At 39.2% G+C, this 13,351-nt stretch overlaps 1 protein-coding gene across 7 annotated transcripts in view; it reads left to right on the forward strand.

Moving 5' to 3' along the window:
- The first annotated feature begins 751 nt into the window (after positions 1-751).
- exoc6 (exocyst complex component 6) overlaps positions 752-13,351 on the forward strand; it is a 74,103-nt gene continuing 61,503 nt past the window's right edge. For 3 of the 7 annotated variants that reach the window (XM_085283573.1, XM_085283568.1, XM_085283571.1), the window contains exon 1: positions 752-959. In XM_085283573.1, coding sequence (XP_085139699.1) covers positions 817-959 — 143 coding nt within the window. In that variant the 5' untranslated portion in view covers positions 752-816. Of the gene's footprint in view, positions 960-1,545; positions 1,745-13,351 lie in introns of those variants that run through there. The other 4 variants (XM_085283567.1, XM_085283570.1, XM_085283572.1 and 1 more) reach the window with 4 other exon arrangements.

The following is a 13,351-nucleotide window of genomic DNA, read 5'->3' on the forward strand; positions in this document are numbered from 1 at the left end:
TTTTTAATCTTTTTAATCTTATGTAATCTTCAGTAAAGAAGTTGAATCAAGTCTGTGTATTTCTCCTTACGTACTTTTGCCACCTCTGCACTCTGAGGCCAGGCTGAACTGGAAGTCTATCTTTCTTTAACATGCGCAGCAGATACTGGAGACGTTTTTCTGTCAGTTAGTTGTTAGTCTGCTGACAACAACAGACTGAACAAACTGACAGAAAAGGGAGCTCTGTGGTTTACAGGTCACTGAACAAGTGGTTTCCCCTCATGGATGTTATTATATTATTAATACTATTATTATTATTATTAAATAATAATAAATTCCAGTGATCACAGTTCTGTGTTAGGTTTAGGCAAAATGACGTTGTCACATCAGGCCAGGGAGGTTTGGACAGATTCTTTTCCATAATAGATAAAATCATCATCAAACTGCATTTTGTATTTTTGTATTTCCTCTTTATAATATTACACTTTGATCAGTATTCATGTGTGACAAATAACTAAGAAATCAGGCCCTGTATCTGCAACATCAACTGCAGCTTGATGGCTGTGGTTTTACTTTTCAGAGGTGAATAAAGCCACAGCTACTAACACAGAACTGCTGAAATTAGTTTTGTTGGCTTCAAAGTTCAGTGAATCACAAGGTCTCTTTTTCCTGTTGCACCCTTTTTTCTGCTGACCACAGCAGGTGTCCTGCACGACACACACACACACACACACACACACACACACACACACACACACACACACACAAAAAAAAAATCCTCTCTTACACGTACAGATTTTTAGTCTTCATACTCAAGACATACTTCACTAAGAGAGAATGGCTAGTGACAGGATCTATGCTGCTTTACCTGAGCCGCCTCGTCAAAGCCAAGCAGAAAGCAAAGAAGAAGAAAAGAAGGCTTTTGGGAATATTTTTGCAGAGTTGGAATCTGTGGACTTACCTCTTGGAACCACCTTAAGGTAAACTCCAAAACACACCCAAGATTTATCTGCTGAACACAACTGAAGGTGGACTGATTTAGCTAAATTACAACATTTAAAACGCTGGTTTATCTTAATACCAAGACCAGGAAAAAACGCACTTAGAAGCTAGCGGACACATGCAAACTGTGTTTGCTTTGATTAAACTGTGAGTTCAATTACAGACATTTAATGTGAAAAAAGCTTAGTATTATTAGCGTCAGTGTGTATCACTTGTCAGGCTTTACCAGAATTGTATCTTGATTTAACAAAAAAAAAAAAAACCCATAAAGATGTAAATAGCCTCCTCTGCATGTTGTTATTTAAAATGTATCTACAGCAGAACTGAGATGAATCAAATAGAAGCCACTAAAGCTCATTTGATAGCAGGCATCTTTATTATTACAAGTACCGTGTGAATGACAGTACAAATTATTTTCCTGTTTTTTACTGCTAACCATGCAAACCACTCGCTATACAGTATTTATGATAAGATCATAAACAGTCAAAACCCGTGTGGTTTTCCATGTGGTACAATGTTTGAGGAACCAGGCACAGGCTATGCGGAAACAAAGCCGCAATCACCGGGGTCAACACGACCGTAGTGCGCCTCCCACAGGCCGGACCTCACACTGACCTATGCTCCGCTGTAGCTGCAGTGATAGCCGTAATATGCACATAACAATCATGGCGGACAGTGAAACCCTGGAGTGCATAACGGAGCACGAGCGGATTTTACAGGAAATTGAAAGCACCGACACAGCTTGTGTCGGTCCGACTCTTCGGTAAGAATATATAGCTTCTAAAAACGCCCTTAGCAACATAGGTCCTGTGTTTTTCACTGTGTATTACATGATCACACCTTTTGTTTAAGACCTAGCTTAGCCTTACCCAGTAGCAGGCTAGCGCTGGCTATTTTAGCCAACAGTCAAGATAGTGTTGAAATGAGGAATGGGGCTAGCTGTCGTGTTAGCAGCAGTGACTGTGAGGTAATCTTTTAGGTTATGTGTAAGGATGGATGACTAGTGACCTGTCAAAAATGTCAACATCATTTGTGGGTGTGGCTGTGGGACTTCACATCCTTACGTCGTTGTGCAGCTTGAGTTAGCTAACGGCTAACAGGTAACGATTTTGGATAGTTGTTGGCTGAAATAAAACGAATGCCACGAGCGGATAAGAACACTGACCCTGTGGTGTTGTGTTATGTGGGCGACAGTAGTGACACAGGATGCCGGTTTGCTCAGCCTGACGTTCCCCAACACACCGCGCTGGTTATTTTAGGCAATTAGATGCCAAAGTAGCTTCCGAGGCCACAGTGAATAACATTAGCTGAATGCTTCCACCTGTCACACCTGTCCTGTAGACGTGCCTGTAGGCCGTGGTTGTTTCTCATACCTGGGGAGAGTGATGAGTGTATACCCTCCAGGTAACAATGCTATCTAGCTTTCTCAGCGCGTGTCTTCATCTCTTATCTCTAGGGTGACGCTGTCTTTTCTTCATCTCTTGGCAGCTTGGTCGGGTGTTGTAAAATGACAGTGACGTGCTGTCAGTGATCATAGGGGTTTGCTTTGCTTACTGTAGAGCTTACTAATAATAAGAATACTAATTGAAAGGGTCGGGCTAAAAACGGGGTTTTTCTTATAGCTAATATTAGTGAATATTTCCTGGATAATAACACGTGCAAATGCAGCTCTGGTGCAGTGCATAGGCCTTTCCTGGGTGTGGACTATTATATGGCTCAGTGGACAGAGTCATAAACACTGGGTGTTGTGTGGTGGACTGACTTCTCTTTTCATGATGGTAACAGCGAGTCAGTTACTCCAGTATTAACATTACCACTTGGCACTCATGTTCAGTCTTATAAATCACCATTGGAGCTGTGCCAGCCTGAAAGCATCGTCCTTGTAGTTCCAGTCAGTACAACAGTCGTTAAGGATAAACCAGAGGACTTAGGCAAAGACATGTCCTCACTATGTCTTTTTTTGTAGATAAAAAAGACAATCTGACCTTGCTGAGGAATGCAGGTTATGTTGGCATATTTGTTTCAATGAAACATTTGTACCTGTTTCCTTCAGCATCTTCACAAGGTCTTCTTCTTTTGTGCTAGCATAGATTCACTTGTTTCGGAGTGCATTTGCTCCTAGGTGGGAGGGCACGTCTCCTTTAGTGTTGGGCGTCATGTCCATAATTATTCTGTTGTCCTGCTTGAGATTGCAAATATCCAAGACCATTTTTGTGAAGCAGGGGGGCAAACATGCTAACCATTAAGGCAGCACTGGCCGCCCTCCATAATACATACTGTGCAAGTGAAATACAAAGAATGCAAAATAGACACTGGGGAGGTAATGTCCCACTTTCAGACACACAGGAACAGCTAAAACAGTTATCATATTTGTTTGGTTCTTATGACTTTTAATAATTTTACTAACATGTTTAGTCTAGTTTGTGTAAAATGGCTTGACTCCTGCATTCTTAGTAATGTCCTCATTAACACAGCGTTCTTTAATCCACCAAAACAATTGATGTAATAGAAAGTTGAGTGGAGATAGGTTAACTGGAAACACTAAATTGCCCATAGGTGTGGATGTGGGAGTGAATGTGAGTGCGATTGGTTGTCTGACCAGGGAGTACCCTGCCTCTCACCCCAAGACAGCTGGGAAAGGCTCCAGGATGGAATGGGTGGATGAAAGTTGAGAGAATAAACTGTCATCTCTGCAAATCATACTTTAATTAAACCTGAAATTAAAATCTAGCCAACGTCCAAAAATGCCTGCCATCCATTTTTATGAGTTCAGTAGTGATCAGTGTAGCTGCTCCCTCACATACATGTTAACTTCAAAAGCATGAACTTATGTGTGTGCGCACCAAAAACAAATGTTAGATCCAGAAATGGCTGTGGTTGCTTTCCTCTCGTGTAATCTTGCAGGTTCTGTTGATCAGTAATATTCTATAATGCAAGATTTCTTTTGACGTTCTTGTAGATAACACAGTAAACATACTAGAAGAAACAAGGACCCTGTTCTTGCATATGGTGGTCCATAATCTTTTGGCTGATTTCTTTGTCCCTGACCAAAATCTCTTATCCTGTTAAAAGCCAGTTCTTATCCCGATAACGATATACACAGTGACATCTGGTGAGAATTTCAAGTAAGCAGCATTTCAAAATAATTTACTTAGAAAATTGGTGACGTGTTCAAGACTTATTTTACCCACTGTATATCATAATATAGTGCATTTTTGTAAATTCAGTGAATAGTCTATATAATTACAACATGGAAAGTACTGTTTCTTTTTTACATTTCAGTTAAATTATCAAAAGCACTTGGTGACTAGCAATGTAAATATAAAACATGAGTGTATAAAATCTAAAACACTTTTCAATAACAAAATGACCAAAGGCCCAACATAAGATGCCAAATGCCAATGAAATAGAAACTATAGCAATATAAGGCTCACAGCATATATTTAATATAAAAATATCAAAACACTTACAACTATATAAGGCTAATAAACACTTAAAGAAAATAAATATGGGAGTTATCATTTACTTATTTATATGGCACATTTAATTACAACAGCAGCCTGGACCAAAGTGCAGTACAAAAACACAAAATAACTAGTACCAAATAATAGGGTTGTTCAGTATAATGATATATATCGGCTGATGATAAGAAAACGTCTGTCGTTTCATTTTACGCTGTCGTTTGTTTTGTGGTGTCACAAAATAAACTGTTTACGGCAACATTTTTTCAAGGATTTGACGGTCACTGTGGAATTAACTTCTCTCTTCCTCTTATATTTAAAATAACCACACTATGGACGCAGAAGCGACTGTTCTTATGCGTTGTCGTTAGCAACAACGTCGGTAAAACCATTGCGTGGCTCTGCCGTCCGCTTGTTTATTTTCCACATAAACCTTTCATAATAAAGCTGAAGATCCTGTTGAGATTTTTCAAAATAAACTGAATCACGTGAAGTTGTATGCAGTGTGTTTACGGACGAGAAGCTAAAAAGAGCCGTCAGATGTTAAAAAATAAACCTTCGAACAGGCTTTTTCCCGCAGCGTGCCATGTAATCGATACTCACAAACAAAATTATGGCTGTTTTAATTAACGTAACACTCGATTGCAGGTACACGACGCCCAGCTGAAAACACTTCATGCAAGTCGAGCTGCCCGAGATTCACAGAATTTACAGAAAATGTAAAATGTTTGTGATTTATATCGTTGTCGGGACGATCAATGTTTTATATCGGGATATGAGATTTTGGTCATAACGCACAGCCCTAACAAATAACTACTAATATTAGTACCAAACACCAGTTATGTTGCATCATACGTAGTGACACACACCAGATGACAGTCACGCAGTTCTTATGATTCAAACCTCTGGCTATTATGATGTCTCTCTGTGGTGGTCACAAAGTGTCCAGTCTTGGTTCAATGAGTTGGGGCTGCTGTAGCTGAGATGGTCGAGCAGGTCATCTGCTAATCTGAACGTTAGCAGTTCCATCCAGTCTATGTCAAATATCCTTGAGCAGATAATATAAGATAATAACCCCAAGTTGCTCTCCGTGTGTGAATCTTAGGCAAGTTGCATAAAGCACTTTGAGTGCGCAGATAAATTAGAAAAGTGCTGTAAAAGAACCAGTCCATCAATCAGTGTGCTGTTTAGCTTGTCTTCATATCTGTTGTTGCACTCATAATATAAATGCAGCTGAGTCCTTTGTATCTGGAATCAGTGATTTTTGTAAAGTTGATTTGAATTTGCACAGTTAAATTTTCTGATCCGTATCAGATTTTTCATAACAGTGTCGATGCTACAGAGGAAGCCCCTTGTTTAGGAATGGACACCCCATTTTCTTTTGGCTGGTTCTTTTGTACTGCTGATGTTTCTGTTGCAAACTGTCATCCAAAGCGATGAAAAAGTATTGCAGTAACTGCGTATTTTGTGACAGCAGAGTCTGTGCAATGTCTGTCATTCTGCGCAGACCCACGGCCAAAAGCTGCAGAAGCCTATCAACGGTTCCATCCAGCGTTAACCTGTAGAGCAGGATTAAGTGCTTTTGTTGAAGGATTGTTCTAATGCAAGCCCCCCAAACACAGGCGCACACACACAAATACAAAATTGTGTAGATGAATCTATGAATCAAAATTGAATCTATGAGTAGCACAGAGGTATATTACAACATCTAGTTAATTTCGATTTTTATTCATTTAAGTTTAGTTTAGGTTAGTGTATGAAATTGGTTTGCTCATATTGCTTTACATGTATTTTTAAGTTTAGTTTGTGTTAGCTTCAGTATTAGTTTTGTTTTTGTAATATTATGAGCTGTTTTTGTCAAAGGCCAAATTTAGATGAGTGCACGAGTCCTTCTCCTGTAGTAGTCTTATCAGATTCGTGCATCAGAGGCTCTCTTTCACTGTAAGTGTTGATAAGTGTGATAAATGTTTGGCACATTACCAGACCAGAAACTATTTAGCAAGAATTTCAGTGTAACTGACAGTCCTCCCATTGCAACACCGTAGGGTGTGTTCCATTGACTCCAACACTCATAAACTGGCAGCGTAGTTGTTTTGTCTCATGTTTCTGCCCCTGGTTTTACCGTCTTGTGCCAGATACGAACTTTGACTTCACCCTTGGTAGTTGAGCTGGCGGAGGATTTAAATTTGATTAGGTGAAGCAGCTGATTTGTTTAACAAAGTAACTCCAACTGCAGGTCAGTCTGTCGCTCCACAGAAGTCATGTCTGAGGGGACTTTAGTATATTAAGTCAAGAGTGAACCAGACATTCAAATTCAGAGAAAATGTAACCAACCTTTGCCTCAGATTAAAAAAAGTATTTGTTATATGAAGCTCATTACATGTGTCCTAACTCCAGACAAATCATAGATGGTCGTGTGTATATGTGTGAGAGTGTATTAGGAATAGGGCTGGCCCATATTATACCGTTCACGGTAATACCGGTATAATGTTAGGCAACGATAGGAAAATGAAATATCGCGATAGAATGGGAGTAAAACGCGCATGCGCAGTGCCTTTGTTTTCATACGCACATGGCCGATTGTTGAGTGAAACAGATGAACCAGAATTGGTTTGTAAAAATGGTGCAACTTCAGTCATGTGGAACTGGTTTGGTGTTTGTCCGTCAGATACACAACAAAGCACATTTTTTTGCAGAACATGCAAGCGGCCGTCGTTATTGTCGGACTAAGATGCTCTTAAATCTGGGAGTAATCTGGGTCCTAAACTCCGTATACTTCAGGTCAAACGAACACTGCAGCATCACTGAGAGTTAAAAACTGTCTCAATTCTTTCATCTTTAATAAAACGATCAGCATTGCTGCTTTACCAGGTGTAACTATGAAGTTTAACTTCCAGGCATCCATGAAAACAAAAGTTATTACATTTAACGGAGTTAGAAGTTAGCAGGAAGCTAGCGGAAGTTAGCTCGCTAGTTTCGCTAGTTACCTAAGCATGATATAGCATGTTCTGACTGAGAGATTTCTGAAAAAATTCAAACGCACAGCTCTGCTATCACTTCCAACATAAATGAAGACAGGAAACTAAACAGCAGTGACGTTTGTAGGGTTACTGAAGTTGGGCTAGCTGGTATATAATGATGTGCTACGTGATCACTAGCTACACAGCTATGTTAGCATAACATACACAGTGAAGCTGGAGGACGAACACTAACACTTTTCCACTTATAAAAGTTAACGTTAAGGTTCCTCATGGTTAGAGACAAATGCAATCGCATGGCAGGATGCTGTAAACGGACCAAACTTCAGTCAGGAGAACAACTGAGATAATCCATCCACAATACGAGGTTAGTCATTACTATACTGCAACAACATGGGAATAGAGCAGCTGCCAGAGAATTCAACATTAATGAATCAATGGTACAGAAGTGGAGGAAGCAAGAAGAATGAGTTTAATAAAGTTTGACTTATCTGACTGCTTTGTTTCGCTTAATGTGCCTTATAATCCCGTGCACCTTATGGTCCGAAAAACACGTACTGCACACTGCAGTTTAATGTTGCAAAGCACCTCTTTTTAACTTCAGTGGATATTATACATGGTTATGCTCAGGATATGTCAGCCCATTTCTACTGGAAATGCCTTTTGGTTAAACTTTCAGCAAGGAATTTGCATTTGCACTGTTACATTTTTATAAAGCTTTAATGTACATAAAAACCAGCTTCTTGTTTAAGTGAAAATAAATGGAAGGTTGTCTTTTTGCGCTAGTAATGTTGTGGAGTTGTATTTTGTCTCGCATCAATTATATCGTCAGTTATATCGTTATCGCAAATTTTCAAATATATATCGTGATAAATATTTTTGGCCTTATCGCCCTGCTCTAATTAGGAATGTTCCTAAAAACAATTTAGACCAACCGACTAGTCTAAAACTAAGAAACACTCAGATGTGAATTCAAACACTAGAACTGTTTCATTAAAAATGTCAAAGACTCTCCAAACAGCAGCATTTAAAGCCACTGATCACATTCTTCAGTCGTTAATCATGCTGGCGCCTCAAATCGAGCATCATGAACATTGAACATTTTACTCCAAACTGACAACAAAGAAGAAGAAAAACTAAAAAAATTAACATCAGAAAAATAAATAAATCGTGGCTGAAAGGTGTGCAGCTTTGTGCCCTGCATTAGCAATGATGCACGTTGTTCTGCAATTATGACAATCACTTCAATAAAAGTCCAAATTTATTTCTGAAATCCAGCTTCATAAACTGTCAGTTTTCCATGATGTGCGTTAGCTTCGATACGTGTAGTGTTTCATGTCCTCGTTAAGTAGTTTGTCTGGTGTTTATTGTAACTCATACTGAGTTACGCATTACTAACCACCAGTTGACCCCAGACAAGCAGCTAAAGCTTGCTTTCCACTAAGGTTGTTATAGTTAACTAAAACTACACTAAAAATATAGTTAAAAAATGTTAACTGTAATGAAAGCCAAACATTTTGAAAAAAAAAACTGACTGAGAAATGTTATAAACTTGAATAAACTAAAATAAATAAAATACAAATATTGAGGTAATATGCTTGGTTTTATTGTTTAGTTTGCTAAAACAAAAAGTGCAACTTTACTGTTGAAGGGTTATTGGACATACTTCTTGATACTTTGGGTGTCTACAAAATGTTTTTAATTTTAATATCTGTAAAAGTCTTGCCTCTGACATAAGCCCTTCACACATTAATAATTAAAAAGACTCAAACTAACACTGAAACTATGAAAATGTTTAGTTTTAAAAACTAAAAAGAAAAATCACTCTTGAACTGAAACTGAAATAAATATAAAAACTTGTTTGAAAATGCAAAACTATGACAACTCTGATTTTCTGCAGGTGAGTCAGGCTTGTGGCACTACAGGCTCCATGTCTACAGATACCTGTTTGCTGTAGTAGACGTGCTGATGTTTCCTGTCATGTGTTCTTTGTGCTGATTTTTAGCCATATTTATTAAAAAATGTCTACTCCTTCGATTCGTTTGTTATGATCAGAGCTAAAGGAAATGAAATTCCTTTTATTTTGATCTACAGTGTTAAATTATGGAGTTAAATGATATCTTTAGTTGTTTCTTAGACTTGAACAAGCGTGCTGTTCGAGGGATGTAAAAAACAGTGTCACACTAACATTAACACATTAACATTTCATAGTGTGTGAAGGATTTTCTCAGTTCGTTACATTATGACAGTCATGAGTGTTGTGTTTGCCACATGAACCGTTATTGTAATCTAATGCCACACATAAAAATGGGAAGACGGTTTAAATTTGAATATTTTGATATGCGTTCGCTTTCACTGTGCCCACCCTTCACCTGAAATTCTGACTTATTTAAATCCTTTATCAGTTCTGTTATTGTCAAGAAGCTGCATGTATTTGACACAATCATGTGCGGGTGTTTATATAACCCGTTATGCCAAGAGTTCTGCCAAAACCAAAACAAAAAACAAGCACAAAAACAAACATAGCAGATAAAAGATTGTTTGCATACGCAAAGTAAAAGTTTAAAAAACAACAACAAAAAATATATGTGTGTGTGTGTGTGTGTAGGGCTGCAATGATTCATCGAGTAATTCGATAATAAAAAATTCTCAAAGCATGTTTCGTTTAGCTGTAACGTTTCACCCACATCTGTGATTCAAAACAGACCTTTGCAACTTTTAAAGTTTGAAATGCAGTCGTTCAGGCAGTTTTGGAGAAACGTGCCCCAAATTTAAGTGTCTGTTACCTTTAAACTAGTCTGTTAATCTAAATAGTTTTTCCCCATTTAGTCAATTAAGAAATGAGTTGTCAGGAATACATACAACATTAAGCCCACGATGCCCGTGGAACTGGAGTCACACTGCGAAGAGCAAAGAGGTGGTGCCGTTAGTGAGAAGATAAGCTCAGGTTGAGTGATAGAAAACAGGTTTTTTTCCTAGTGTCCAAAGCAGCAGCACTGTCCCAGTAACCAGCATTAAAGCCTTGACTGGGAAAAAGCTAGCAGCAGTCGTTCATCAAAGCACTTGATCAACAAACTCTGATGTAAAAAAAACGAGTGCTCGTTAATACGACGTTAACGCCATAACCGCATTAACGTGGCAAATCCCCGTTAGCGAGTTAACACGGATCGCCCCGTGTGAGGGCTGCATGGTGCTAACGAGCTAACGCGTTAACTTGCTACTGCTTTTCAAGCATAAACATCATGTAGATATCTAAGGAGCTTGGAAAGAAAAGCGTCTGGACTTGAAGTTGTTCGAAGACTCTCATCCAAGAAGCTTCTTCAGTTCCAGGGTCAAATGGTGGAGAGTCCCAGATTTAAGCCCTGTGGGAGTTTCCCCCCAGAGGGACAGTGGGGGGAATGTGAGTAGGAAGGGATCTCAACACTGGTGAAGTTGGTGAAGTCGGTGGAGTTCTTGATTCGATGTGGTGTTCCCCACCAGGGTGGCTAGGATGCCAGCAAGGTGTTTGGTGGCTGAGTTTATGCTGCTGACAATGGGTCTGAGTGGGACACCTTCTTTATGGATCTCAGGAAGTCTGTAAATACAGCATATGGCATCCCCTGGGTATAGACAATGATATAATAATAATAATAATAATACATTTTATTTGAAAGCTCCTTTCAGAACACTCAAGGACACTGCACTCAGCAGAACAATAAAAGCAACATGAAGCCAGCAGTTTACACAATCATAAAAGCATAAGACATAAAACACATTTAAAAATGGCAGAGTGGAGAGTTTATGTGTGATAAGCTGTTTTGAACAAGTGAGTTCTGAGTTGGGACTTAAAGAGAGACAAGGAAGCGATATTTCTTAAATCAGGAGGAAGGGAATTCCAGAGTGGAGGAGCAGCTGAAAGCCCTGCTCCCCATGGTGGCAAGACGGGAAGAGACACCGGGATGGGGTGGTGATCTGAACCACATCAGAGAGATATGGAGGGGAGAGATGATGAAAAGCCTTAAATGTGTACAAGAGTTTTGGTTTTTTTTGCCTGTCCCATTTGGTTCTTTAGCCGTCAGAATTGTTGTCTGAAGACCAACAAGGAGACCCGATGGATTTACTTTGCCAAATGGATCATCACAGCTTTGCTGTATTGGTCCATTTGATCGACCTTTGTTGTTATTATTTATTTTATTTTCAGTTGTTACAGACGGGACAGACATGACTGAGGGACAGGAAAGGGAGAAAGAACGATGCAGGAAAAGAAAATCAGAAGGGACAGTGAGAAGTACAAGAGTGTTTTGAAATATGTCGGATGGTCAATGATTTTGTCCTTTTCAAGGTCTAAGTGATAACTTTCTTTTTGTAGCTGCTTGTGGGGTCTCGCTTTAAGGCTTCGTAGGAGTCACTGAGGAGTGTAGTAATCTTTGTGTGGTAACCTGTTGTGTGTGTGTGCGTGTGATGTTGTGATCTTTGCTCAGGAAGCGACGACCTTCTTTTTCTTGTACTGTGAGGTTAGACGGAGGGACTGGAGCGGGTGGCTGAAACTTTCATCCTGATTTGCTCTGCTTCTGTTTGTGATATTTTATCAGTCCGCATGGCTGTTTCTGTGGCTGTGATGAGGTCCACTATGGACAGCTGTTGAGGAGAAATGGCAAAATTGAAAGAAAGAACATCGCCCAGACGCTCTTCTTTCCAAGCTCCTTAGACTACGATGACCTGGATGACCTTCACAGACATCGTGTAAATATAGAGATATTAAAGACAGCTTAGATTATCGAGCTTGCTAAAGGCTGACAGCAGCCGTCCTATTTTACATGGAAGGAAGAGAGGTGAGTCTAAAGGGAAGCATGGTGTGCACCAGACCATATTTATGTCAATGTTTTCATAACATTTTTCAGATTGAAAGTGAAATAATATAAATACTGTCTCAATGAAATTGTGTGAAGTATAAATTTTTTTTGCAAGCGTCTCTTTACGCAATGCAAAGATAAAAGGGGCGGAGCCGTTACTGAGAAGGTGAGCTTTGTTTGAATAAGGCTTCTAGCATCTAAAGCAGCAGCGCTGTTCCTTTGATCCCCATTAAAACATTTACTGGGAAAATGTGAGCAGGAATCCTCCATCAAAGCACCTGATCAAAAAAGTCTGATGTGAAGAAAAGCAAACTTTGTAGCTGCTCTATCGTTTCACACAGTGAAAAATCACAAGCCAATAAAAATGCACATAGGTTACCAAACTGTGAGCCGCTGGACTGTGTGACTGAAACGTGTACAAAAACTCAGAGTACAGATTTATGTTTTATGCGTTTTATAAGAAAAAGTTTTCTTTAAGAATAACATTTAACTTGCCCCGTAATAGAAAAGGTTTGGTGTTTTTGTTTTTGACAAATGAAACCTGAAACTAAAAATGAAACTCCAAAGATTGCAGTTTCTAAAATGGAAACCAATGAGCATTTTGAAAGACTCTTTCTCTTTTCAATATCTATTATTTCTCATTAATAATACCGTGTACATTATAACATACCATAATAGACCCATTTCTGTAATATACTTACATATCTATACTATTGCTAATATATATTGTAATATATCTATATCACTAAAGCACTTCTGGATGGATGCAAACTGCATTTCGTTGCCCTGTACCTGTGTCATGATTCGGCCGTGTGGCAGGCAGGATGAGGACCCAAATTGCAAACTCACAGACACGGGGGATAAACTCAAAATGCAGCTTTATTGCTGACAGGTGATAAACAATAACGATGATACAAAAGCAATGCAAAACTACACTAAACTGGGAAAAGCTAAAGTAACATATACCGGAAGACACGGGGAGAACCACACACGGCATGAGGGAGAACGCGACGCCGAACAGAGGGAGACTCAGACAGAAATACACAGAGGGTAAACGAGGAAAGTGGGCACACACGGGGAACACAGGTGACACTGATAA

This window comes from Mchenga conophoros, linkage group LG8, assembly GCF_057382185.1.
Source record: "Mchenga conophoros isolate Kocher_MC1m ecotype Shallow Benthic linkage group LG8, M_conophoros_male_GT1.1, whole genome shotgun sequence".
Lineage (NCBI taxonomy): Eukaryota > Metazoa > Chordata > Actinopteri > Cichliformes > Cichlidae > Mchenga > Mchenga conophoros.